The 27,132-nt window shown below is 33.7% G+C and overlaps 1 protein-coding gene across 5 annotated transcripts in view; it reads left to right on the forward strand.

The window, feature by feature from the left end:
• Positions 1 to 22,032, forward strand: part of AP3S1 (adaptor related protein complex 3 subunit sigma 1) — a 68,196-nt gene extending 46,164 nt beyond the window's left edge. For 2 of the 5 annotated variants that reach the window (XM_038551848.1, XM_038551846.1), the window contains 2 exons: positions 12,180 to 12,287; positions 21,314 to 22,032. In XM_038551848.1, coding sequence (XP_038407776.1) covers positions 12,180 to 12,287; positions 21,314 to 21,442 — 237 coding nt within the window. In that variant the 3' untranslated portion in view covers positions 21,443 to 22,032. Of the gene's footprint in view, positions 1 to 12,179; positions 12,288 to 15,435; positions 15,477 to 19,965; positions 20,384 to 21,313 lie in introns of those variants that run through there. The other 3 variants (XM_038551850.1, XM_038551849.1, XM_038551847.1) reach the window with 3 other exon arrangements.
• The last annotated feature ends 5,100 nt before the right edge of the window (positions 22,033 to 27,132 follow it).

A 27,132-nucleotide genomic window follows, 5' to 3' on the forward strand; every position in this document is an offset into this window, starting at 1 on the left:
CATCTAGAGGAGGAAACAGAGGCATTAACAAGTACAAGCGGTTGTGTTCAGTGTTAGTGGGAACACAGCCAACCCACCTGCTCTGCCTAAGAGGGTGTGAATGGAGGAAATTACATTGAAGTTGGATTTTTTTAAGGATTAGTAGATATTTCACTGACAGAAGTGGAGATGTTGGCTCTAGAGGCAGAGATAAAAATACAGGCTTTGGAGGGGGATTGGTTTTGATTGGGCAGCCTAATTTTAAAGTGCCTTTGGTAGCATGAATTTTTTTAAGACTTTATCTATCTATCTATCTATCTATCTATCTATCTATCTATCTATCTATCTATCTATCATTTATTTATTTAAGAAAGGGAGACAGAGAGCACATACATGCGAGTGAGTGAGCATGTGCACACAAGCTTAGGGAAAGAGAGGGACAAGCAGACTCTTCACCGAGCGAAGAACCCGAGGCGGCGCTCAATCCCATGACCCTGAGATCATGACCTGAGTTGAAATCAAGAGTCATACACTCAACCAACTGAGTTACCCAGGTGCCCAATGCCATGGATTTTAGACATTGTACCATTTTAATAATCAGGTGCCCAGTGCCATGGCTTTTAGACATTGTAGCATTGAACCGTTTTAATATTTTTAATAAAGTGTTTATTGATATTATTGTTGCTTTGTTGAACATTGGTGGGTTTTGTGTTTGTTTGTTTGTTTGTTGCCACATCATTTTTTTCTACATTATGAAGATTGGATTGGTAGGTAGAGGATTAAAGGCAGGGAAATTAATAAGGAGTCTATTGCAGTAGTCCAGAAAGACGTGAACTAAGGCAATACAGTAGGGATGAAAAAAAGTGCGTTGACAGGACATGGTGGTCTGCTGAAAGCTGGAGGTGAGGTGAAGGAAGGATGACTGAACTTTCTAGCCAGTATTACTGGGTACTAGTGAAAAGGAATTTTTGGAAGAAAAGAATCCGCTTTTACCATATACAGATTTTTTTTTCTATTAAGTTTAATAGATTGTTTTGAATGATTAAGGCATAAAATAGTCTGAAATAATATGCTGGAAATTTTAGCAGAAAATGTGATTTTTAAAAATCAGCTTTATTGAGGTGTAATTTGCACACATTAAAATTCAGCAGTTTTAAGCATATAGTTAAGTCTTGGTAGATGTATAGAGTTATATAACTGCTACTACAGTCAAGCTGCACAAGGAAAGAATGTATTCTATTATTTGTGAACCATCAAAAGACATACTTTTATTATTAGCCAGTCCTCTAGATTATATTTTTCATTTATTAAGTGATTTGATTTTATGTATTAACTCATTTTGGACAGAGAACTTAAGCTTGATATTTTTAAGAACCTATTTTTAGTTTTCTACTGATTTTCTCTAATTACTTTATCTTATGCTTTTTCACACTTACAAACACTTCTGTTATTTTTAGGCATTAGGGTTTGCAGTATTCAAAATTATGTTTTGGTACATGATTAAAATGCTTTAAAAAGGTCTTTTTATAAAAAGACCTTTCAACTATTCAAAGATCATTAGCTTATGTCATCTAGCATTTCTTCAGAAAATTGAGGAATCTCTTGTAAACGTTATACTTAAAGTTCTCATATTTTTACTAGAGAATAAAAGATTTCTTTAATAGAGAAATTAAGTTTCACTCATCTATAGCTTCCACACATGACGCAGTGTTTTTAAAATTTCTATTTTACATTGATATACATTCATTTTAGAAAAATCAGAAAATACACATAAGTGGAAAATAGATGGAAGTCCTCTCAGTTTCAGAGATTTCCTAATGTTAGCTGAAAAGCTGAGGCATATTATAAAAATTTTTTAATTTATTTGAACAAAAATTGATTCAGGTTGGGCAGTGCCAAGCCAGAAGCAGTTAGGAGTACTCCACCAATGGGAGCTAGGGGAGAGGCTTTTATAGAAAAGAGGCAGAAGCAAAACAAGGAGATTATCTGATTGATTATAACTTCCACAATTGTATTATTTGGAAAAGCTTAATTGGCTGTGATTGATTTTCTTTAAGTGTTGATTTCTTAGCCTCTAGTCCTTTACAGGCTTAGGTTTTGGTTTGCTTACTTAGGCTGCTAAGGTATTAGAACCACTTCAGTCTAATTGTTTAATTAACATTAGTATTAACATTTTAGAACATGTGTATTTCTAGATTTTTTTTTTGTACAAATAAGTACAGAAACAAATATGCTTTTAAGAGCAGAAATGGGATCAGATAGTCTGTAGTTTTTATAGCCTGTTCCTTTCACACAATAGAGTATCACTATTTTAAAACCTGCCAAAATTAACTGTATGTCTTCTTTCTGGGATAAGTATTTGTTTTAATTTTTTTCAATGCAGTGAGACAAAAAGCTTCAGGATAGCAAGAGTCAGAGACAGGTTAAATAGACATTTCCAATCCCTACATTTTCTGTCCAAAACAATGCTAGTCTTATTTTAAGCCCTTCTGGGAGAGAGTAGGATTATTTTCAACTCTTTAGCAGCCCTGGACCTTCCAGCAGTTGGGAATCTCTTAACTGGCTCAGCTCATTTTTCCTTAGGGTGAGGTACAGAATTTTGCCCACAACCCTTAGCCTGCTTTTGGACTAGATTAGTTCAAAAGTCACCCTGAAGCGGTGGGACAGCCTCTTTATGCAAAATTGGTTTGGATGTGGAGACTGAGGGTGCCACACACACCAAGAAAATCTGATCTGAAAGGTTTTTCCCTCATATAAAAAGGTTTCATAAGTAATAGTAAAGTCATACTTACTTAAGAGAGCAAGGAAATAGATTATAACCATTAATGAGATTATAAACAGAATCTGTGATTTAAAAGAAGGTAGAAATAAAATGTGATCAACTTCATGATAAAAGTGAAAGTACGAGTTTAAAATTGGTCTATTATTATTCAGTACACTAAATGTGAATTGAATGAAACTATTTATTAAAAGACAGAGATGTGGGCTTAAAAGATACAGTTTATATAGGAAGGACAGGATAAAATCTAAATTATTTCCCCTTATTGTCAGTTTTCCTAAAAGTTCAGTTCCCTAATACCCACCAAAAAATGACTATTGTTGTGTTGTTTTGTTTTAGTTTTTTGTGACATAGGAATTTTAATATGCTTGATTTGTTTTAACCAACTGAAGATAGTACTCTTCTGGGTGCTCACATTGCCTTTCTTTGACCAGGAGGAGCCCCTTCAGGTTGTCTTCTGAGGCCTTTTGCCATTCCTCCCCCTTCATAGGTTTTGATAGCTGTTTTGTGTTCTGTCACAACTAGTTGCTGCAGACCCATATTGTAAATATCCTCCTCTAACCATGCTATCAGCCATTCCTCGTAGGAGCCCTGATTCTTTTTATAATGGGAAATGGTATATGGAAGCCACAGTGTGGAGGTGCTCCTAATTATGAGGCTGGTTATTGTTTCTAGGCTTTTTCTATGGACAGAGCATCTTACATATTCTCTATTCTGAGTCAGCTGTTTCTTAAAGGAACCCTGATTCCTTTTCACAGACAATGATATTTAGAAACAACAATCTTGGTACCATGTTTGTTCAAGGGTAATATTACTCCTGGTTCTCTGAACCAAGCTGGCAAATAGATGTAGGTATGTGTATGTGTGCACATGCACCCCCTAATCTATTTCTATATCTGTATATATTTCAAAAATCATTGAGTTCATCATAATACCTCAGAGTATAGTACAACACTACAGATTTTATTCTACCATTTTCCTTTTCCATATTTGCAACTTGCTACTCTGACAGTGAAAGATTATTCTGATTATTCTTTCCTATTATTCTCATTATTCATGATGCATTTATTTATTTGCTCATTTCTTCCTTTATTTAACCAGACTGCTGGCTGGGCCATTGGAAAGCTAAACCCCAGACATGCCAGTCTCCACTCTACCCTGCCAGCACTAGCCAAAAATTGGCCCCAGACACACCAGCCCCTATCCCATTGACTGAACAGGTTGTTAGAAAGACGATCCTGATAAAAATTTGGAGTGAATCAAGTATTACAGAAAACAGCCTAGGTGATTTGAAAACAACCTCAAAAAAACAAAACAAAACAAAACAAAAAAAAACAAACACAACCTCAATAGAATTTCTAGAAGAGGCAAAAAGAAAAAAGTCAAAATTAAAAATTTCAGTGAATGAGGGGCAGCCCCGGTGGCGCAGCAGTTTAGTGCCGCCTGCAGCCCAGGGCGTGATCCTGGAGATCCTGGATCAAGTCCCACGTCAGGCTCTCTGCATGGAGCCTGCTTCTCCCTCTGCCTGTGTCTCTGCCTCTCTCTCTCTCTGCATCTCTATGAATAAATGAAGAAAATCTTAAAAAAAAAATTCAGTGAATGAATATGTACTTTAATGTCGATTACATGTATCTGAGTAAAAGGAAAGATAGAACACTGTCCATAATGCAGCTTAAAAAGATAAGAAAGAGTGAAAACATGGAAGATGGTTTATACGTCAGGGAGAAGAGAGCAAGAAAGATCTAATGAACATTTATTAGTCTCAGAAGAACAGGAGAGAAGGAACAAGGCATGCTCTTAATATCTGGGTATCTAATGGCTGGGAATTTACCAGAATTAAAGAAAGATACCAATCCACAGATAAAAGAATCACAAGCAGAATAAATAAAAATAGATCTACATTTAGATTAATGGTAGTACAATTGAAGAGAAAGAGCTTTTAAAATCATCCAGATATAAAAGAAACATTTCCCAATTTAACCACTGCTCTTAATGAAGGTAATGATTTCTCAATAGCAACCACAGAAGTTAGAAGACCTAGCGTTGAGAGTAAATAACTACCCAACTGGAATTCTCAAGTCAACAAAAAAATCTTAAAATAATATGGGCAAAATAGACATTATCAGAGAAAAATAATGAGAGAATTTGCTACCAGTGAGGCTTTACTAAAGGAAATTCTAAAAGAAAAGATTACACAGAGGGAAATGTGAAATATAAGAAGGAATGAGTTAAATAAGGAAGAACAACAAAGAAAGATGTAAATTTGTGAGTAAAGATAAAAGAACATTGTTAAAGTACTTGTGGGATTAATATGAAAAGAATTTGTAGCACTAAAGTACAAGTCACAAGTAACACATAAACCACGAAGGGGAAAAAGGGAGTTGGAATATTCTAAGATCTTTTACTGAGCAACTCTGATTTCTATAATAAGCAGTTTTTAAAAAGGATTTCTTGATACTCACCCGGGAATATAGAATAGAAAGTAGAACAGCTTTCTAGTTTTTAAATCAGACTTGAATATTTTGAATTTTCAGATTTTGAGACATTCATATTCAGTGTTAGTATATAAAATGCATTGTGCACCAAAATAGATTTAGCTATTGGAATTACTACATCCCTGTTGCTTTTCATTGGTTAGCAATTAACAAATGTCATCATTATTATTAATATCTTATATATTTTCCCTTTCTATTTTTGTCTTGAAAATTGTATCAAAATGTTGATAGACTAACAAAATATAATCCTAATTCCTTTCAGAATTATTTTCAAAATTGTCATAGTTTAAGATTTTCTTTCATGATATATATATTATATTGCTATATTGATAGGTCATTATAATGATAGGTCATTTTGACAGCATATTAAGAAAAAAATCAGTAGTTTTGGGGGAATAGTACTCTTTAGCAGAAGAACCTGCTCAACTGGCTCAGTCTCAAGGTAATAGTAACCAAATGACGGTAAAACTGGTTATTTTCTTAGCACTTTCTTAAGGCTAATAACATTATCAACACTAGTTTTGATTTATAAAACACTTAAATACATCAGCTGTCTTGTTGGAGAATGATTATAGTAAAATTTAAAAATGTTTTTAGACTTAATGAAATTGTGGTAAATATCTTTTGAAAGGATATATTACTGAAGCTAAACTTTTTATTTTTCTTTAATGTTGGCAGTGACACCAATAAACCCCCAAAACATTCATTTTTTTACTTAAATATTTTTATCATTGCTTTTATTTTACTTAACAACATGTGTAGGGCTAAAAATGGTGAGAAAATACTATAATTCACTGACTCTAAAATTGCAGATTTCTCTCACATTGTAACACTTTGAAATTGGGATTAATGTTACATTCTATGGCTTGTCATAATTTAATTGACTGTTTTTCCTTTTCAGTAGTATGTAAAGTGATAGTTTTTCAAATAATCAGTTGTAGCTTAGATTTGAAGAAATGTCAAAATACAAAGAGATCTATTTACCACAGATGGAATTATAAATACAGGTATTAATAGATTACATTAGGTCCATTGTTTAAAATTTTTATTAACAAATATCTATTAATGTTTTATTATCAAATTAGTAACAACATGACCCACAGAAATACATAAATTAAAATGTTCTAACATACTTTAGTTGATTATTGGGGGACCTGAATGACTCAGTCAGTTAAGCATCTAATTCTTGATTTTGGCTCAAGTCATGATATCAGGGTCATGAGATGGAGCCCCCCATAGGCTCTGTTTAGTTTCTCCATCTCCCTCTATCTGTTTCCTCACTCTTATTGCTCATTCACTCGTTCTCTCAAATAAATAAATTGAAAAAAAAAAAACTAGCAAGAACCTACATTAATAAAAAAAAATTGTTGATCATTTCATTGTAAGGGACAATTCTGTCTTAATAATTTAAAAAATGATGTCTTGGGGTGCCTGAGTGGCACAGTTGGTTGAGCATCTTACTCTTGATTTCGGCTGAGGTGGTAATCTCAAGGTGAAAGATCAAACCCTGCATGGGGCTCCACACTCAGTGTCAAATCTGCTTGGGATTCTCTCTCCTGCTTCCTCTGCTCTTCCCACTGATGCTCAGCTTGGCGAGTGTTCTCTCTCTCAAATAAATAAATCTTTTTTAAAAAATCAAGTAATATGGTATTACAATTTTTTTTTTGGTATTACAATTTTTAAAGTAGACTGATAACTTTGCTTTGCACCTCCTGCACTTATATTTAAAATTCCTGCTTAGATTCATTTTGCTGCAAGCAGAGATGAAGGAGGTGTTCCTTGCAAAACACATTTTACAAAATATTTATTGAGTGCTCAACACCCTGTAGGGTTATATGAAGAATAGTCCCTTATCCCATTCCTCAAGTAGTTTGTAGTTAATTTTTTTTTTTTTAGTTTGTAGTTATTTTAGAAGGATATGTGATACCTGTTTCTGTCTGTGTGTCTCTGACAGACGTACAACCATTAAAGAACATTATACCATTATCCATAGTAAAATATTTTATTTTAAAATTACAATAATACCACTTATCTTTCTTTAGAAACAAAAAAGTCAAACAATACTGAAGGCTATATGATTAAACACTAAGTTCTTACCTTGTCTTCCTCCTTATACCCACTCAGCCCCATCCCACACTGTTTAGCTGAAGTAATTGTTTGGGTAGGTAGGCTTCCAGACGTTTTTCCTGTATATTTTTCAAAGATATGCAGAGTTTTTTTTGGTTTAGTGAGTGAGTGAGTTTGTTTTTCGAGTTCACACAGTGTTCTGTGCCTGGCTTTATTAACTTCATCTGTCTTTAAATGAATCCTATCAGTACATACATATCAGCTTTATTCTCAGGTGAAGAATTCAACAGAATGATATGTCATATTTTATTTGACCATCCCTATAGTCAGATATTAATATAGTCCAAGTAAAAAATACTTGGTGCAGAGGACTTCATTTCCAACAAGTTATAGCAAAGTAACTTTTACACTCTACAAACAAGTGACTAACTGTAGAAAGGAGTCTGTGAACTCTTTGACATCCTTTCCTTTCCTTTCCTTATCCTTTTTTATGTTTACTTCAGTCTATTAGAAGGCTTGTTACTGTTAAAAAGTGAAATATGTTTGATTTAGTCTTCATTTTACCCTCCACTAATTACGTACACTCTACTCAAACCAGAATGCTGCTGACATAGTATTTGATAAACATGTGTGATGAGCACTGGGTGATGTGTGGAAGTGTTGAATCACTCTATTGTACACCTGAAACTAATATTACACTGTAATTTAACTAGAATTTAAACAAAAACTTTAAAAACATTTAATAAACATGGTTCACTAATGGGATAGTGAAAATTGCTTTAAAAAACCACATGGCTTGTTCTTTAACTTTTGAATTTCACGATAATTAAGATAAATAATTTTGAAGAAAAAATTGTATATAATCATTAGATACCTACAATTGTGCAATATTTTTATAAATAGTAATAAAATAAAATAGAGACCATTTAATCTTAAATAAGTTAGAGTAGTACTAAGCAAAAGTCTCCAAGTTCTGCATTGACACATACTATTTACTACCTAAATACATGAAAGTGCAGCCACTCTGGAAAATTCTCTTTGGATTTCATTCAGTTAGCAGAAACAGGTATGGATGTAGGTCTTTTTTTTTTTTTAAGATTTTATTTATTTATTCATGAGAGACACAGAGAGAGAGAGAGGCAGAGACACAGGCAGAGGGAGAAGCAGGCTCCGTGCAGGGAGCCCGACGTGGGACTCGATCCCAGGACTCCAGGATCACGTCCTGGGCCGAAGGCAGGTGTTCAACTGCTGAGCCACCCAGGGATCCTGGATGTAGGTCTTTTTTTAAAGTGAAGGGCATAGTGGGAACTTTCAGAAAGTGGTGGAAACCTGTTTAAGATACAATTAACTGTGATTATCCCTGGATAGAGAGACCTAGTAACAAGTAGAGGGTGGTGGAGACTTTTTGTTCATGTGTAAGTTTCTATATAGCTTGAACTTTTAACTGTTTGCTTATAGCATGATTTTTAAAAGTAAAAATGAAATTAGCAGTTATGGTGTATGTCCATAAGAAGCTATGTGGTGGGGTAGATGGGGCATATATAGGTAAAAACAAACAAAAAAGCAAAAATACGTTACTAATGTGGTATTTGCTATTTTTAAAAACACTTAAAACCTATAAAAATTCAAGAAAAGGGGATAAAAACCCATTGAACACTTAGGTAAACATCAAGGGTTTGGTAGATGAGTTTTATTTCAAGCATAGTTGTCATCCTTTTATTTCCACTAAAATCTGTTTTAGGTAAGGGACCCTGGGTGGCTCAGTTGGTTAAATGTTCCACTCCTGATTTCAGCCCAGGTCACCATCTCAGGGTCCTGAGATCAGCCCCATGTTTGGCTACTTGCTAGGTGTGGAGCTTGCTTAGGATTCTCTCTCCCTCTCCCTCTCCCTCTCCCTCTCCTCACTGCCCCTCACATACTCTCTTTCTCTCTTTAAAAAAAAAAAAAATCTGTTTTAGGTAAAATTTATAAAACAAAATACTAGAATATGTCAGCTATATGTGTTAGGGCAAATCTGAAAGCAAAGCTTTTATCATCTTTCTCTTATGAAGTCTGCCAAAAATTCCTCCCAATTCTTGGAACATGAAGTTTTCTGTCACTGGACAGCTTCTAAATGATCCCTCCATACCTTATTTGAACGTCATGACCTTGATAATTTTGGACTCATCTCCCAATTAATGACTCATCCCATACCGTTAATCTCCTAGAACTTCTAAGTAATATATCTCCTCATCTAGAATATATTCTTTAGGCATTTATTATATTTCTAATAAATGAGATTATGCTTAAGGATTTAGCTCGCAGGTCTCATTTGTATTTTTTATCTTCTCTGGATTTCCAAATTTGCTTTCATAGGAGTTATATTTATTTTGAGGACAAATTTACATCCTAGTCCTTCTTGTATTGGCACATATGTTCTTAGAATTTCTTGGGTATGACCCACATTTGTGGGCTATTCATTTTAATACCTCTAAACTTGGTAAACATTTCTAAAATACTGAAATCTATGGCTTCCACTGATCTGATTGTGTTTCTGAGGTATTTTTGAAAAGGCAATAGTAAATGCATAAACCTGAGCAAAGTGGGGTTGGTGGAGTTGCTATACTTTTATCAGCATGTATTACAAATTGTGCTTTCTCATGAGAATTTGTTTTATTTTTTTATTTTATTTTTTTATTTATTTTTTATTGGTGTTCAATTTACCAACATACAGAATAACCCCCAGTGCCCGTCACCCATTCACTCCCACCCCCCGCCCTCCTCCCCTTCTGCCACCCCTAGTTCGTTTCCCAGAGTTAGCAGTCTTTACGTTCTGTCTCCCTTTCTGATATTTCCCACACATTTCTTCTCCCTTCCCTTATATTCCCTTTCACTATTATTTATATTCCCCAAATGAATGAGAACATATGTTTGTCCTTCTCCGACTGACTTACTTCACTCAGCGAGAATTTGTTTTAAAAAGGAGAGAGAGGCTCCACTGCTAAAACAGAAGTTTTAATGAATTCTTCCACTGCCTATGGCCTTCCTTTTTGAATACTTTCCCTCCATATATTATATGTTAGCTATTGTAGGGTAGTTATAGTTTATCATCCAGTAACCTTCTTGATCTTTAATTGAATCTTCATAGATTATGACTAAAAATTAATTTGCTGTATCAATTTCATGTATTATTGTTAACAGAAGAAAACAAGGAATTGGACTTGGATCACTCAGACTTAGGTTTTAATTGTTCATTTGCTACATACTAGTTTGTTTTTGTGTCTTGAGCAAACTGGGCTGGCTTATTCTCTGAACTGTAACAAAGGTTGATGTGAGAATTGAATTAAATACCATGAGTGTAGCACCAAAACATAGTTTTAATAAATGGTATTTAGTTGCTAAAGAGTTAGCAGTTAGTAATGATGGTATTTAGGATTCGTTTTTATTTATTTTTTTTAGCACTAGTTTTTAAAACAATTGTGGCTTCTGGTTTTGTTTACAAGAAAAGTAATTTCTGTGATCCTTTCTTCAAGAGTTGTACATGAGGTGTCCATCTTTCCAAAATGAAAAATTAGTAAATAATGATAGGATTTAAAAATCATGAATACATTTGCGTGCAGTCTTATAAAGGAATGAAAATAAAATAATATAATTATGTATTTAACCAAAACGAGTTTTTGTTTAAAATAAAACTACTTGGGGTTCCTGCGTGGCTCAGTCGGTTAAGCACCTGACCCTTGATTTGGCTCAGGTCATGATCTCAGGGTCGTGGGATGGAGCTCTATGTTTGGCTCCATCCTTAGCAGGGAATCATCTTGGGATTCTCTCTCAGTCTCTCTTTCTCTCTTTCTCTCTTTCTCTCTCTCCCTTTCTCCCCCTCCCTTCATGCTCATACTTGCTTGCTCTCTAAAATAAATAAAATCTTAAAATAAAAAATTACTTTATAATATCTTTTAGGTACTATAGTACATACTTTGCATGAATTATTTAATTTCTTATGATGACTGTATGAGGTGTCTATATTATTTTTATCTCTATTTTACAGATAAGGTAACAATTGTATGTGTACTAAAGGACATACAACTAATATGTGGTAGAGTCAGTATTCATACCTAATTTCAGAGTCTCCATTCTTATTACCACATTATTTTAAAAAATTACAGCAAAGTATGCTCTTCTGTGAAACCCTAATTTAGCTTTGAGTTGGTAATTTTTGATTCAGTAAATACCTATGAAAAAACAGCTGGATTATATTTTTTCTCCCCAGTGGAAGATGCTATTTTTAGTATTGTAAGATATATTTGATGATATTTTCAAAACAAAATCTAAGTATTGCCTGTATGAAAGTATTTGGGATAAAAACAGTATTAAAGTACCTACAATAAAAAAGAAATTTTACTTTATTTCCATCAGGAGCTTGTTATAGTGCCACATAACTTCATTAAATGCCTTGAGCATAAAATAACTTTATGATTATTGGCTAAGAATATGGCATAAAAGGCCATTGTAGATAATTTTTTTAACATTAACCTAGTTATAGTAATAGGTTAGGTAGTGTTTATTGATCATTTACTTTGTTCTGAGCTCTTCCATGGAATGGAATCCTTTCAACAATCATTGAATCCTTTCAACAATCTAGGAAGAAGGCACTATTAATATCTGTTTTATAGCCTATTAAACTAAGACTTAAAGAGGTTTTATAACTGTCTCAGGCTGATTAGTAGTAGCAGACATATATTAGTAGCCCTCTAAATTATTTTTATTTTACACTTCATACTTATGAAATAGTCATAGCAGTGTTTGAAACAAAAGCTGCTGGAGTCATGAAACGTTTTTGTAGTGAATTTTTTTTTATGGACGTGTATTATTTTTCCCTTTAGGTTCACAATATTCTTGCAGAAATGGTGATGGGGGGAATGGTATTGGAGACCAACATGAATGAGATTGTTACACAAATTGATGCACAAAATAAACTGGAGAAATCTGAGGTAAGAATGGAAAGTGCTTTAGTTAATGGAGGTAGTAAGCATGATCATAAATTATGCATGATGTGTAGCTTTCACTGTTTGTCCTTCAGTATCACCCTTTAAGTACAGCTGATAGGCTTATTCAGTTTTTTAAAAATGGAATGTACATATCTTAGTATGTTAAATGTTCTGTGACTACTATCTACCTGATAGTTTTGTGTATTCTTTTTTGGTTATGGTTGTAACTGCCTTGGGTAATAAACACAATTCTAGATTCTTAACAGCTTAAAAAAGAAATGGCCTGTTTGAAGAATGAAATCATTATTTGCTTTACAAAACCTTAGTAATCATCAAGGAAATCTTAGACTTGATATTTTAGAGATGAGTTTAGTGTCGCAGAACTATTTCTGGAAAAGGATAAGAGAGGAAATTACTTCTCATGAGGAAGTAATGTTACAAGTTACAATTGGTGCTTTGCAAGCCTCAGTGAACACTGAAAAAAAGAAATTAATTGCCTTAATCTTTGAATTCTGGATCCTTCCTGGAGGTCACCGACAAGTTGGCTGTTTTATACAGTTATACATACATTCATGGCTTTTTCTGCATTCTAAGGAGAAAGGTTTAGCTAGTTACACATGTCTAGCTTTGTGCTACTCGATTAGGTGCTTGAGGATCAACCAGCACTTTAGCATATAAAATCCTACTTTAGAATTTTCATGAGTCTTTCCTCAAATATTAGGCTGAGTATCAATAACAGGTACTTTAATTGAGCCATTGAAGTTCACATTGTTTTGGTTGTTTCTTATTACTATAATGGAAGTTTAGAAAGATGAATAGTTTTGATATGTCATTCAACATTATACTTGTTACTTCTGGTATTTATAGTCATAACTCAGAAAAATAACTTTTATTTATAATTATAAATACAAGTTCAGGTGTTTGGTTAATTTAAAGTAAATTATACTGCAAAAGCAGCAAGATACTAAAAATATGCTAGCATTAATTTATAGCAGACAAGTTGTAAAGAATTTTTATCTTGTTGGCACTTCAAAGGATCGGTTTAATATAATGCTATGTTCATTGGAATTGAATGAAATATAGGATGATGGATATCGAAAATCTGAGGGTTGGAAACAGTTGAAGCTTTGTATAAAAACATTTGCCAGTGCTCTATTTTAAAGTTAAATAGTCCTGCATTTCTCTTTATCTCACTTTACCATCCCTATGAGTTGCCTAAAGAAGAGGCTTGTAATGGTGAAGAGCTTATAATTATGACTCTTTTAAATACCAACATAGTTTTTATGGGTTCTACAGCCAATTTTTAAAATACTGGTTTTTGAAAAGGGAAAACAAACTAGATTACAAAAAGTTTTGTTTTAGGACATGGAAAAGAGCTCAGAATATTATTTAGTAGAGTTGGCTTGCCTTTTATTATTTAGTATAGTAAAAGATTTACTCTGACCTCTAAGCTATAAAGTCTTAAGTGATAACTCAAATTTCATGTAATCTGTTAAAACTTGCTTTACAAAAACCTATAGATATAGATCCTAAATGCCAAGAGGCAAACAGTGACCAATCCATTAATAATCTGTCAAAAAGGAGTGGATATGTGGTAATTTATGACTTCTGTGTAATCATCTGTAAAAAATATATTGACCTTTTTTTTTTTTTATATTGACCTTTTTGTCTGGAATGTTCATATTCTGGGTTTCTAACTTCTTTTTATTGATGTATCCTTTTTTTTTTCTTTTTCTCCTTGGTTTGCTATTTACAATACTGACAGAAGTCATTAAGGTCCTATAATAATTGCAAAATGGATATTTACTTTCTGATTGTCCAGTAAAACTTTGTTCATGAGGCAGTTTTTCCTTATCTGTAAGGAGCAGTAAAATACAAAGTTTACATTTTCAATGGAAGTAGTTCAAAGAATACTGTAACTGAACTCTTCACAGAAATAATTCTGCTTAAAATGATTTAAAATACTGGTGGAAAAAAAAATAAAATAAAATACTGGTGGAAAAGCTACTAGTATTTTTCATCCACTGATCATAATTTAATTTGTACAGTCAGGTATTATCTGCTACAAATTAGTTTTTCTCCTTTACTAGAAAATATGTCTAAAGTTTGGGAATAAACCACAATATTATGTTTTTTAATGAAGTGTTCCTCTATATGTGATGTCTGCTAATATTTTAGTTACAAAGTAGGATTTTGAATCAAAATGAGGCCATTTAGTCCTGATCATATTTTAATAGATAATGCCAAAAAATGTTGACTTTGTGTAATTTTTCATTAACTTTCATATTATGTTTGGAAGAGTACCACCTTTATTCCAGACACATTAAAATGTTAGACTTTTCATATGGGTTCCATTTCCATGTTACTTAAACTGGATATATATACCAAATATATAATTGCAGAATAATCCAAAATTATTTGGTCATCTACTATAAGCTTTAATTAATCTCTTACTTAAATTTTAGTTAAAATTTAGTATGCAAGCAAAAACTTGTCAAGAAATAATTAAGATTCAGAATATCATGATTGATGAAAAAACATGCTATCATACTTTTAAGATTAAGTGGTATTCAGAATAGCATATATCTTTTTAAAATCAGCCTGGATATAATTAAGATACAGTTTTTAAGCTATAACATGGATTTAGCTAGATGCCTTTACTCTGTCAGAAATCAAAGATTTTATTATTTTGGCTTAAAGGTAGTGTATTTCTGGTGATAGTCGAAAGTGAACCAGTTTAATTCCCAGTACCTAGACAGGTAGAAGCAAAGACCTCCCAGATCTTTAAAGAGAGGAGAAACAAAGATATGCTCTGAATGTATTTTCATCTATCGTGATTTGACAAGAAAAATGGTTTACTGTGACACTGGGGTCTGGGAAAAGGAGGGTTTAAGCTGGGAGGTTGGTGGGATTTGGGGGAAGTATAAGAGGCACTTAGGAATCTTCTTAGGAATAAAGGACTCCCTGGGGGTGGAGGTAGAGGGGTGGAGTTGGGGAGACTTATTAGCTTTTATGTATTTCATGTTATATTTAAGATGAATATAAATGAGATAAATGAGTCTGAATAATAGTCACTACGTTTTTAAAGTCAGTCTTCTTTTTTTCTGAACATCCTGATCTTTCTAGCTCTTTCCATTCTTCTCTCTTACAGACCTTTATCTTTCAATCTCCCAGACAGGACAGGTAGACAAGGTATTGCTGACTTTGAGAAAACTGTACTTTAACAAAGGGAAAGCAAAATGATGTCAAAGGCAATTAATTATTTAGGCCAGACTCAAAAATTCTTTGTGTTAATGAACCCATGTAGTCCCTGTAGCCTATTTTCCATTCTAGTTTCTCCTTGTAGTTTCTTCATCTTTTATTGGACTTACTGTATTTTACTAGTGTTTCATTGATGTCATGTTTGTTCTGTTTTGTCTGCCTGCATTGTAAAAAGAAAGTTTAAATTTTTTGTTCTTTTTTTAAACATCGTCATTTAACTGACAAATTACATTTGTAGAAATGACAGTTTACTTTGTATATAAAAATGTAGAGTTTATTTCAAACATCATATGGTAGAATTAATCTTAATTTAACTCTCACAGATAGTTTTTGTTTCCATCTTTCTAAATTAGGAGTCTAACATCAAATTGCCTGCTGGATTCTGGAGGCTATGAATTTTAAAACCAAATACTGAACATTTAGAGTTTTGCATACAAAGTGAGAAGCAATGAAAGCTTAGATAGAATAGTGACAGTTTAAATAATATTTCCCCCCACATAATGGTTTTCAGTTCCAAAGTCTTAACAGAATTGCTTTTATGGTTTTGACTAATTAACATGGGCATGTTAAAAGTGGCCAACAAAAAGTGTAAGATAACAAATCTTCTAAAATTGAATTAAATGTTCTAGAAATTGTAATTAAATATTTTGACCAAAATAAAATGGATTTTCAGGGTAGCAACCTTCTGACATCCAAACTTTATACTAAGACTCAATAAAATATTGTAATCCTTGGATATTTTTACAAAACATATTGCCACATATTGAAAATGTTTTTAATAGTTTCCTAGCTTTATAAAACTAAATTTTCTCTGGCATTTCCTATGCATTTTTCATACCCAAAGTTAACTGTGTAAATTATTTTTAAAAATTTTGAATCTAAATGGTGAGCAGCTTTTTTTGTACAAAGCTGTATAAAAATGAAAACTGAAAATGCTTATAGGACTCCATTTCAAAATTTCAAAATGAAAATACTTTATTGAGTCCCAAAGCGGAAAAAAAAAATATATATATATATATAAACTCAACAAGTTGGATTGCCCACTTTACTAATTAGAAAAAGGCCACTGAGAATTTGGCATTGCTCTTTAGCCACTAATTATTACTTTCTGTATGTTTTTGAGAAGCAGCAACACACAGGCAGCTTTTTAATTTCTTATCCCAAGATTGTAGGCTCTGTCACGAAACTGAGAGTACCATTTTTGGTCCTTAGATCTATATTACTTCATCCCTAGAATAGAAAATACATAATGGTCTCATTTATTCCACTGATCCAGGTCACTGCCAATTTCTGTGTTCTAGTCTTTAATTTATGTCAAATTGTCATTTTCTAGCAAAGAGCCACTTGGGTCTGTTAACTTCCATCACTGGAACTAGTAATTAGCTTTCTTCTCTTTTTAAATCAAATACTTATTGTCAAAGGACAGAGAATAAGAAAAAGTGGCCCTAACATACAATGATGCTGGAAAGTCAGCTTGTGAGTTGGTTCTGCTTCTTACCTTGACAATGAAGTTTACTCTGTTCTTCTACAAAATTATGATGAGGACCCTTGAATTCACTTATAGTGGTTGGCAAATAAAATCCATGAACTGGACATTAGTCTGCTATATTTATTTCACACAGGCAAAGCTGTAGTAGAAATTAAAACTAAATTGAAGATTATATTAAATGGATTATATAATTTAGAAGGTTTTAAGATTTTTAAATATTCTAATTTTGATAAAATTTTTTATAAAATGTTATAGTTCTTACTCACTAGAGGGTTATCATTAGCATTTCTAACCTGTTTGTTTATAATTGAAATATTAAAGCACTGCTTTTAAAAGCAAAGAGCAAACCTATTACAAATTCCCAGATTAAGAGTTAGTCTACCTTACATTCAGAAATTAAAATACTGACTTTTTCCGTTTTGCTCAAAACATACATTCAAAAGCTGCCATTATTTTGTTAATGATTTTGAGTCTGAAACCATTTAATACTGTGTTTATTAATGTTGATGTTCTTTCACTTTGCTGTTAGGGCAAAATTATGAATGTGCATATAGCAACTTCAAGCAGGAAGGGTGGGTAAAAGGTTTTAGTATGTATGGATTATTCCCACTACCATCTTACTCTGTATGTAAAGTGTGAAAAAAATATTTTAAGATGGTAGGTAGTATTTTATGTATTAGATGAAATAAATATCTAGATTCTTTCCTTTTCCCTTCGAGAAAGTTAATTGCTTATTGCATGAGGAAAAGGGAGCCTTCCGATTCTTTGAAATATATTTTAGTAATGCTGCTTTTTCCACTTTTGCTTGCACATATTTTGTTTATTTTTGGGTCTGGCAATTTAAAAACAAAATCAAAAACAAATCATATCCATCCATTACTATCTTTGTGATTCAAGTGCTTGAAATTTCCAAGAGTATGTCTGTATAAGTCTTCTATCTGTTTGGCCTCATTTTGGTATACTTGCAGACTTCATTTTGTTTTCTTTCTCTTAATTCTGTTAATTTATTTAAACTCATGGGAGAGAAAACATGACCATTTTTTTATATACTGTACTTCATTCTTTCATCCAGTTCATACTCTTAACTGCTTTGGATTCATATATTTTTTTTTGTTAGTGGAGTTGCTGCAGTTTACCTGCCATGGTGGTGCTCGAGTATAACAACATAGATGGAAACAAGTTATTTCTCCAGTAGGGTTTCATTCTTTTTATTTCTGCTTGGTATCAACTGTGTAATCTTAAATCTTTAGGAGTTATGTGTACTGTCAGAAATATCTTAATTTTACCTTTTAAATTGTACATACTACTAACAAGTCAGGTAAGCTTCCTTTCTGTAAATTTTAGCGTTCAAAAAATTAATTAGTAAAAGTTGTTGCTTTGAATATAATATCTTACTGAAAAAAAATCTTAACAAAATGAAATTATTTTATACCTTTCTGTTGGTAAACTGATCTCCTAATAGTAAATTACCTCTTTCACATTTTATTCTTTAATAAAAATGTTTCAGACTTCACTTTAATGGAAGTCTGAAAATAAAATTATAGTAGTTCTGGTTTTGGCTACCTGAGAAGTCTTATTTCTAAGCCCTAAGTTTTTATATATAAATATTGATAGCTCATTTAAGCATCTACTTACTGACCAACAATCTTTTTAATATTTTTTATATATTCTGCAAAATCTGACTTCTTAAAATGTTAGTTTAATTAAAACTTAATGAAGTATGCATTACAGGTTTTTTTTATTTCCTACCATTTAAATTCACGACATACTACACAAAAGTATTGAACATGCTTGAGAAATAATTTGATTCTCTTAATTCATTTGCGTGTTCTGAATAGTTACCATCCTTTGCATGTCTATGGCTTGCTGCTTATGTTTAGAGGAATTGTAGTTTGTTGTACTTAGAAACTTCCTTTGGTTTTACATAATAAGAACTTGGCACATTATGCTATTTAAATCAATTGCTATATTGACTTTATGTATTCTCATTAGCAGCCAACAGTCGACACCATCTCTGGTCACAAAGAAACAACTTAATCTAAAGAAATTTAATAACAGGATGCATTTTTATTCTCATTTTCTTTGCTTAAGTTAAGTTTAGCTGTTCAAGAAGGCTTCTTGACAATGACGTTTAATTTAATACTAAGAAAATTATTTTTACTATTTTTAAAAGTAAAAATCATAGTATCCAGTAAAATATACATACATATCTACCCTCTCTCTCTCTTCCTGTCTCAATAATAAAAATCCTCTAGTAATTTGTGTCCTTTAAAATATTTGTATTCACATCTTATCGATACTTTTTTATAGTCTACTAATCATTTGTATCCTATATAGACACATCCAAGTAAAAATAGTGACAAATTGTTTTTTTAATTAGAAGAATTACAAAATCCTTCTACCTGGAGAACTGATACTAGCTCCAGGATGTCTGTAATTTTGTATAATAATTTTTGTTCTTTGGCAGAAAACATATTTTTGTGTAAAAAAAGAGAGCCTACAAGATGGTGAACTTCTTTGAATTGGATCCTTCTTTGATCCTAAATCATTTTAAATTTTGGTAGCTAGACGTTAAACTTGAAATAATCAGGTTAAAGACCCTTTTGAATATGATACATGCCACCCTAAACAATATTTATTGATATCTCCAGTATCTTTTGGGGAGGTATAAAAATAACTGCATTGTTTCAGGTAGGTATAAATGTAGAGGTCAATCAAAAACAACTTTCCTCCATTAAATTATAAAAACTGAATACTCCAGCCCTATTCATTCTTTAATTGGATATGGAGTGTTTCATTTATATTATTGTCTGTGTGGACCATATCTATTATTAATACTATTTTACTGATTTTTCTATTATTTTCCAATTCTGACTTGATAATCCGTGGCTTTTATTTCATTGCTTAACAATGTTTGTATCCTTTATTCAGCAAATAGTTTACACTGGCCTATTTTGTATCAGTCAAGATTTTTCTCAGGTAACAGCTTTATTATTATTATTATTTTAATTAACAAAAGAGGTAGGATTACATAAGAAAAAAACCCTAAAATTTCAAAAAGGGACATTAAAACTAGTATTTCTAATTACACAGACATTGTCTCATATATGTGATCTAAGCAAAGTGGAAGATTTGTTTTTGTTACCTAATTGTCTCTGCTTTTGTCAAGATGATGTATGCCACTGAACTCAGATGTGTTTGTTGGCTTTATTATATCACCTGAATAAAAATTGATGAAATATTAATCTAACTTAAACCTTAAAAGTATGAAGACTGTTGTAGCTATTTGAAAAAGATGACATATATGCATTTTTCTTTTATTTTTAAGCATATGTTTTTCAAAATTATTTCACAAATGATAAATTTCCCTATTAAGATGAAAGTGAAATATTGTGACACTAATGCTACTGGAAGTTTTAAAATTCATTTAATTATATAAATACTACCTTTTGCATTTAATACTATTCTTTGTCCAAATTTGTATATTGTAAACTGAACATATGTTGTTGGATATACTTTATATGACACAATACTTTTAATCATTATAATTTTTTTTTAATATTTTTTCTAATGCATGGAAGAGTTGGAAAGATCCTCGTTACAGTTTCATTTTTAGGAAGAACTCTTCTCTGGATTGAGGCTTACTTTAAAAGCCTGATTTTTTTTTCAGTGTTTCAGAACTTTCCTAGAAAAGTTTAGAAGACCCTCCATAATTAAAATAATTAAAAAAAAATTGTTGTTTTGAAATGTTTCAAGGGGTTGGCCCTAAGAAAAGGAACTAAATGAGTTTGATCTATTACTTTCATTTTTTATTTCACAGCATATTTTGATAATAAAACGCTATTTTAAAAGCAAAAAAACAAAACAAAAAAGCCAAAAACAAAACCCCAAATCTATCATGACTATTGCAAAAGATGTTTAAAAAGGAAACTAATGTAAAATATGCTTCATGCTTATATCATAAGTCAGGATATAGGTGAAGACCTAGTTTTGTCATTTGAATATTATATATGATATCTAAGTAGTACAGGTTAATTTGTATCTAAATCTTTATGTTCTTATCACTGCATGTATTCACTGTATTTTTTAATGTGTCAACTGTTTTTCTCTTTATAGATTAGAATTTCAAAGTAGCCATCCCATACCACTCAAACTACCATCTGGTCTCTGAGCTTGTTATATGAGAATCTTTTATCATTGTTCTCCATTTTTAGTGTTTCTTGATGAGCTACACCTGAGTTGTACATTTTCTTTTTCTTTTATTTGCTTCTGTATACAGGCTGGCTTAGCAGGAGCTCCAGCCCGTGCTGTATCAGCTGTAAAGAATATGAATCTTCCTGAGATCCCAAGAAATATTAACATTGGTGACATCAGTATAAAAGTGCCAAACCTGCCCTCTTTTAAATAAAAAATTTAAAAGGCCACTCCCAGGTAAAATCCAGGGGGAAAAGTCATCTAAGTTTACCATGCACTTGTTTACCAAAAATAGAGGAGGAGAGTCTTAATTTTTGCTCTTGGATTTAAGTCAAGGTACTGTATAAAAGTTGTGTAAAATCAGTATGAAAGTTCAATGTTGCTTTTCTTGCTCAGTGATTTTGAAGAAATTGAGTAGTTCCAGTATGATATTTCTCTTTCTTTTCTAAACTGCATTCCTGTGCCCACCTGAAGGCATGCCTCTATGTATTGGCTACTACAGTATTTCAAACAGTATTTGAGATATTTCTTTAAATTATGTACAATCCACAATGTTGGTGTTTTGTATGGATCACAAGTGCAGCATTCCATAATTCTTTCTGTTATTTGTCATGGTTGTTATTTAAAGAACCAAATATGTATTGCATGAAAACATTATGACCTTTCCTCTTAGTTTAAATAAACTCCAAGGTAACTGGACTTCTAAAGTACCTTTCTGTTTGCCTGATATCTACTTTAGCAATAATTTTTTTACGACCTTCTGACTCAACAAAGTAAATAAAAGTATATTTTATCACTGTTAAACAGTTGTTGATGTTGATTTATTTAATTAATACTTAATATTTTACTTTGAATATTCAAAAATTCACTAAATTGTTCTAAAACTCAGTTACTTCACAAGTTAAGATGAATGTATCAGGTAGTGTAGTTATGTACAAATCTGAGGTGGGAGATGACAAATCTTTTTCTAAAATCTATATTGAGAAATTACAAAAGCTATTTTTATAAAGATAGGTGTAAGTTTTTCACCTGGTCCCTTCTTGCTCAAATGATGAAAACTAATTTTGGCAGATACCTAGTTGCTTTTGAACACAAAATCCTGTTGGGCTTCACTTGAGTGTTCCATCCCAAAGTCAAAGCTAAATTGTTTTCTTAAGTTTTAACATTCTCATATTCTGATTTTTCATTATTGGCCCACATTTTTGTATTTGGTCTTATCTTCTGAACTGTGGATGAGGTTCCTCTTCCAGTTAGACCAAGGTTGGTGTTTTCGTTTTTTTGCTTTGTTTTGTTTTGTTTTGTTTTTTTAACCGTTCTAGTCCTCTCCAAATGTTCTTTTTGACACATTTCCTTAGATTTGTGGCATGTATGAATTTTACCTCATGGGCTCTGGAATGTAAGAAAAATCACTAATATTTATCTAACTCTGAGCTTCCTTCCATTGAGGCCATAGAAATTCAGTCTGTGATTATTAGGATTTCCATCAGTTCAGAGATGTATAAAAGTTCTACAAAGCAGAACATTTAGAGCAGTCCTTGGTCTTCAGTCATTTGACAAATGTTCTTTAAATGCCTACTGTGCCAGCTGTCATGGAGCTATAAACAGTACCACACAGAGTGCCTGGCAGTATTTTTCCCTCTTTTTCTTTTCCCTTTGTTTTGGGGCTGGGGTGGTGGGGTGGGTGGGTATTGAAAGAAGATCAAAAAAAAAAAAAAAAAAAAAAAAAAAAAAGAAAGAAGATCAAGTTTGAGTTTGGTTAGGATGTGCTAAAATTAGGGAAGCTTCTGTGCCAGTTAATAGTTTCACCTCAAGAAATAATCAAAAGGGTCTCATCTCCCATTATATTTGAGTAAGAAAAAGAAAGCATTGTGCAAATGACAAAAGAGGCAAGTCATGAAAACTATATCTCAGTAGCCAAGGAATAGGTAGAGATGCTTAATTTCACTAGTAGCCAGAGAATGCAAGTTAAAAGAACAATTAAATTTTATTTTCACTAATCATAATGAGCAAAAATTTAGAACAGGTGACATGCTGAAGAGGATGTGAGGAATAACAAATGTCGTATATTGCTGGTGGGAATGTAATGTACTGTTAACATTTTTTTTAAAAGAATATGCCAAGCTTTGTGAAAAATTTTTTTTTTTAGATTTATTTATTTTAGAGAGAGAGCATGCGAGCAGGAGGGGAGGCAGAGGGAGGGGAAAGAGAATAAGAATCTCAAGCAGATTCCACAGGACACTGATGTGGGGCTTGATCTCACAAACCATGAGATCATGACCTGAACCAAAACCAAGAGTCACATGCTCAACAGACTGAGCCATCCAGGTGCTCCAACTTTGTGAAAAAATTTTAAAATTAAAAATAGACATTTCATACATACCCATGACCCACTCTCAGGACTCTATGTCTGTAGTATCCTTGGTAAAGATACCAAGATACCAAGGTTCTCCAGAGAAATAGAGTCAGTAGCATGACTGTGTATTCATAGATCTATCTTCCTCAATAAACTGGTTGTAAGTTGAGAATATCCTAAGTCAAAAATGCATATAATAAACCTGACCTACTGAACATCACAGCTTAGCCTACCCTACCTTAAATCTGCTTACATTAGCATATTTACATTAGTTTACAGTTGGGTAAAACCAGCTTACACAAAGCTAATTTTATAATAAACTGTTGATTATCTCATGTAGTTTATTATTCACACTGTACCAAGTGTGAAAGACAGAATGCTTATTTGGGTAGAATGGTCCTAAGTGTATTGTTGGTTTTACCTTCATGAATAAGTAGCTGGCTGAGTGGAAGCTGTGGCTCGCTACTGCTGCCCAGTATCACAAGAGAGTATTGTACTGCAAATCACTAGCCTAGGGAAAGATAAACATTCAAAATGTGTAGTTTCTACTGAATGCATATTGCTTTTGCACTATCATAAAGTCAAAAAGTTACAAGTTATGTCATTGTAAGTTGGAGACTTAGTGTATAATAAGGTTAACATCATTTAAACCAATAGGCTGAGTAAAGCAAATTGTTCTTCCTAATGTGGGTGGGCCTCATCTAATCAGTTGAAGGCCTGAATAGACTAAAAGGGCTGATTCTCCTCTAAATTAGAGATTTCCGTTTACCCAACTGTCCTCAATTTGGAATATCAACTTTTTCCTGTCTTCAGAAAAAGTGACACATTAGCTTATCCTGGGTCTCAAGACTGCCAGCCTTCAAATTGGAATCATACCATTGGCTTTCCTGGTTCTCAGGCCTTCCTTCAGACTTGGACTGGAACTTCACCTTTGGCTCTTTTAAATCTCAGATTGCTGTCTCACTCTGATCTTGGGACTTGTCAGCCTTCATAATAATGTGGGCCAATTGCTTTTAATAAATCCCTTTAAGTAAAATCATGGTGTTGGTGATATATTTAAAATAATGTAAGAGATTTATTAAAAAACTCAGTTCAATCCTGACAGCAGGAAAAAGCCAGTGTCCCAGTTTGAATACAGGCAGGATATTCTCCCTTACTTTGATGAGGCTCAGCCTTTTTATTTGACATTTGTAAGATGTCTTTGACTGATTGGGTGAAGCCCATCCAAATTGGGGAGAACATCTGCTTCACTCAGCATTCTGATTTAAATGTTAATTTCATCCAAAAACCATCACAAACACACCCACAATGCTTAAGGATGTCTGGGCACCCCTGTGGCCCAGTCAAGGTGACACATAAAATTAACCAGTACAATAGGCTACCAATTCTCTAAGAAAAAGAATGAGTGTGTGAGTATATAGTGTGTGCACATATTGTTTATATTTTTAAGTGGAAGGGTATAATATATATATTTTTTTAAATATATCTATAGGGAGAGGGAGGAAACAGCACAAATTTGGGGATAGAAGCTAGACTTTTCAGAATGTTCTAGGGTGCACCCTTTAGGGCCAAAACACACATTCTCTCAGCTGCTAGCAGAGTTGGTGGCTGAGCCCACTCAGCAGAGTTGCTGTTAGAATATCCATCAGCCTAAGAGAGTTAATTCACCTCAGTCCTGACTCTTCTCTGAAGACCTCCTACATCCAAGTTATGAAAGCCCAGCCCAGCCCTAGCCTGAGGCTGTACAACTCTGAAAGGCCATCTCAGCTCCAGTGATACCCTTGAGCTCAGCAGAGGCCTTTGTTGTTACTGTATTGTTCTTTTAACTCTTCTTGTCTCATCCTACTTCCTATGGACACTCTCAGGTTTTGATCCCGATGGATACCACAGCGAATACCCTGCAGGTAAGTCTCCATCTCAGTCTGTTTTTCAGGGAAGTCCACCTAAGGCAGCAATAGCCAAGAATGGTCTCAGGAAACAGATTTTTTTTTTTAAATTAAGTAATTTACTTATTGTATTTTTTTAATTGAAGCTCGATTTGCCAACATATAGTGTAACACCCAGTGCTCATCCTGTCAAGTGCCCTCCTCAGTGCCCGTCACCCAGTCACTCCATCCCCCCGCCCACCTCTCCTTCCACTACCCCTTGTTTGTTTTTGGAGCTGATCACTCACTGGCAGGCTGGCAATGGAGGATCCTATTACCAGTGGCACATGGAGCATGGATCACCACCAGCAATGTAACTGTTGAAACTTTCAGTGGTGCTTAACCAGAATGGGATACAGGGAATGCTCTGGTAGGGACAGTGTCTCAGGCTTTTGAGAAGTTCTAGAGAAGAGTAATTAAAAAGACTGTGGAATTGGATGTTGGTTGTTGGGGGCAATGAATACTTTAGAGAAATGCTGAGGGTGATTAATCACTAGTTAAAGGTTGTGTATGAAAGCCAGAGGGCCTCCTTGACAGCGTATAGAAAGACTCATCTCATGTGGCTGGAGGATGGAAAATGCTGAGGATCAGGGCCAAGACTTTAAGATTGGCAGAGCTCAAGAGAAGATTGGATTCCAGCACCATCATGTCTGCTAGGCCAGGGTCAGGGACACGGTTGGAAAGAAGTAAGACCTGAAACTTGGAATGAGGATATCTCGGTTAGTGCACCTGAATATCTTAGCTATGGACCTGCAGAAGTAACCCATTTCTTCCTGTTAAACTACCACTCACTGCCTTCCTCTCCCTTACTTGAAGAGGTTGCGTTAACTTCTACCTCTAAGGATCACATGTACCCTCCTCAGGATACATGTGATTCACCTGCTCTGACACTAAGCTGATAATTAGGGTGAAGTGTTGTGCCCAAGATTGTGAATCCGAGAAACCACCAAGGAGCCGACACCGATGCAAACACTCAAGGGTTTATTTACAAGCTCCAGCTGGGTCCAAGTATACCTGACGCAGCGGAGCAGGGACTTGGACCCCGAGACTAAGAGGCATAGCAGCTTTATAGGGACCAGTGGCCAATGGGATATGCAGAAAGTTGCACAGTCATGCTGGTCCACTCGCAGGTGGCCGATTGAATTACATGTTACCCTAAAGTATCCATTTGAACTGGCCTATCACTGACCCGGATTTCCGGTTAGGGTGTGCCCTGGGCTTGACTAGGGTGGGGCAGTGCCCTAAGCAATAAGCAGGTCAGCACAAGGCGGGTGCAGCACAAAATAGAGTCAGTCCTGCTCTGTTTGTCCAGGCGTAGGGGATTTTGTTAAATTTCCTGGGTCCCACATGAAGAAGACACAACACATGGCTCAAGTGCTGGACCTGCCAAAGTTGCTGTGGAACCTTGCTCAAATAAACTCAGAGGAGCTGATAGTGCAGATGAGCCTGGATCCTGAGGATTCTGGGTCAAGGGAGAAGGAACGTAAAGTTGCATGAGAGTTTATTCACATGTAAGCACTTTCCGGATTTAGCCCTGGCAGACACCTTGGGAGTTTGTGTCGATTACAGGGCTAGGGTAGTTCTAGGACACTTGGATATAGCCTCAGCCACTTAGCTTAGTCTAGC

This window comes from Canis lupus, chromosome 11, assembly GCF_011100685.1.
Source record: "Canis lupus familiaris isolate Mischka breed German Shepherd chromosome 11, alternate assembly UU_Cfam_GSD_1.0, whole genome shotgun sequence".
NCBI lineage: Eukaryota > Metazoa > Chordata > Mammalia > Carnivora > Canidae > Canis > Canis lupus.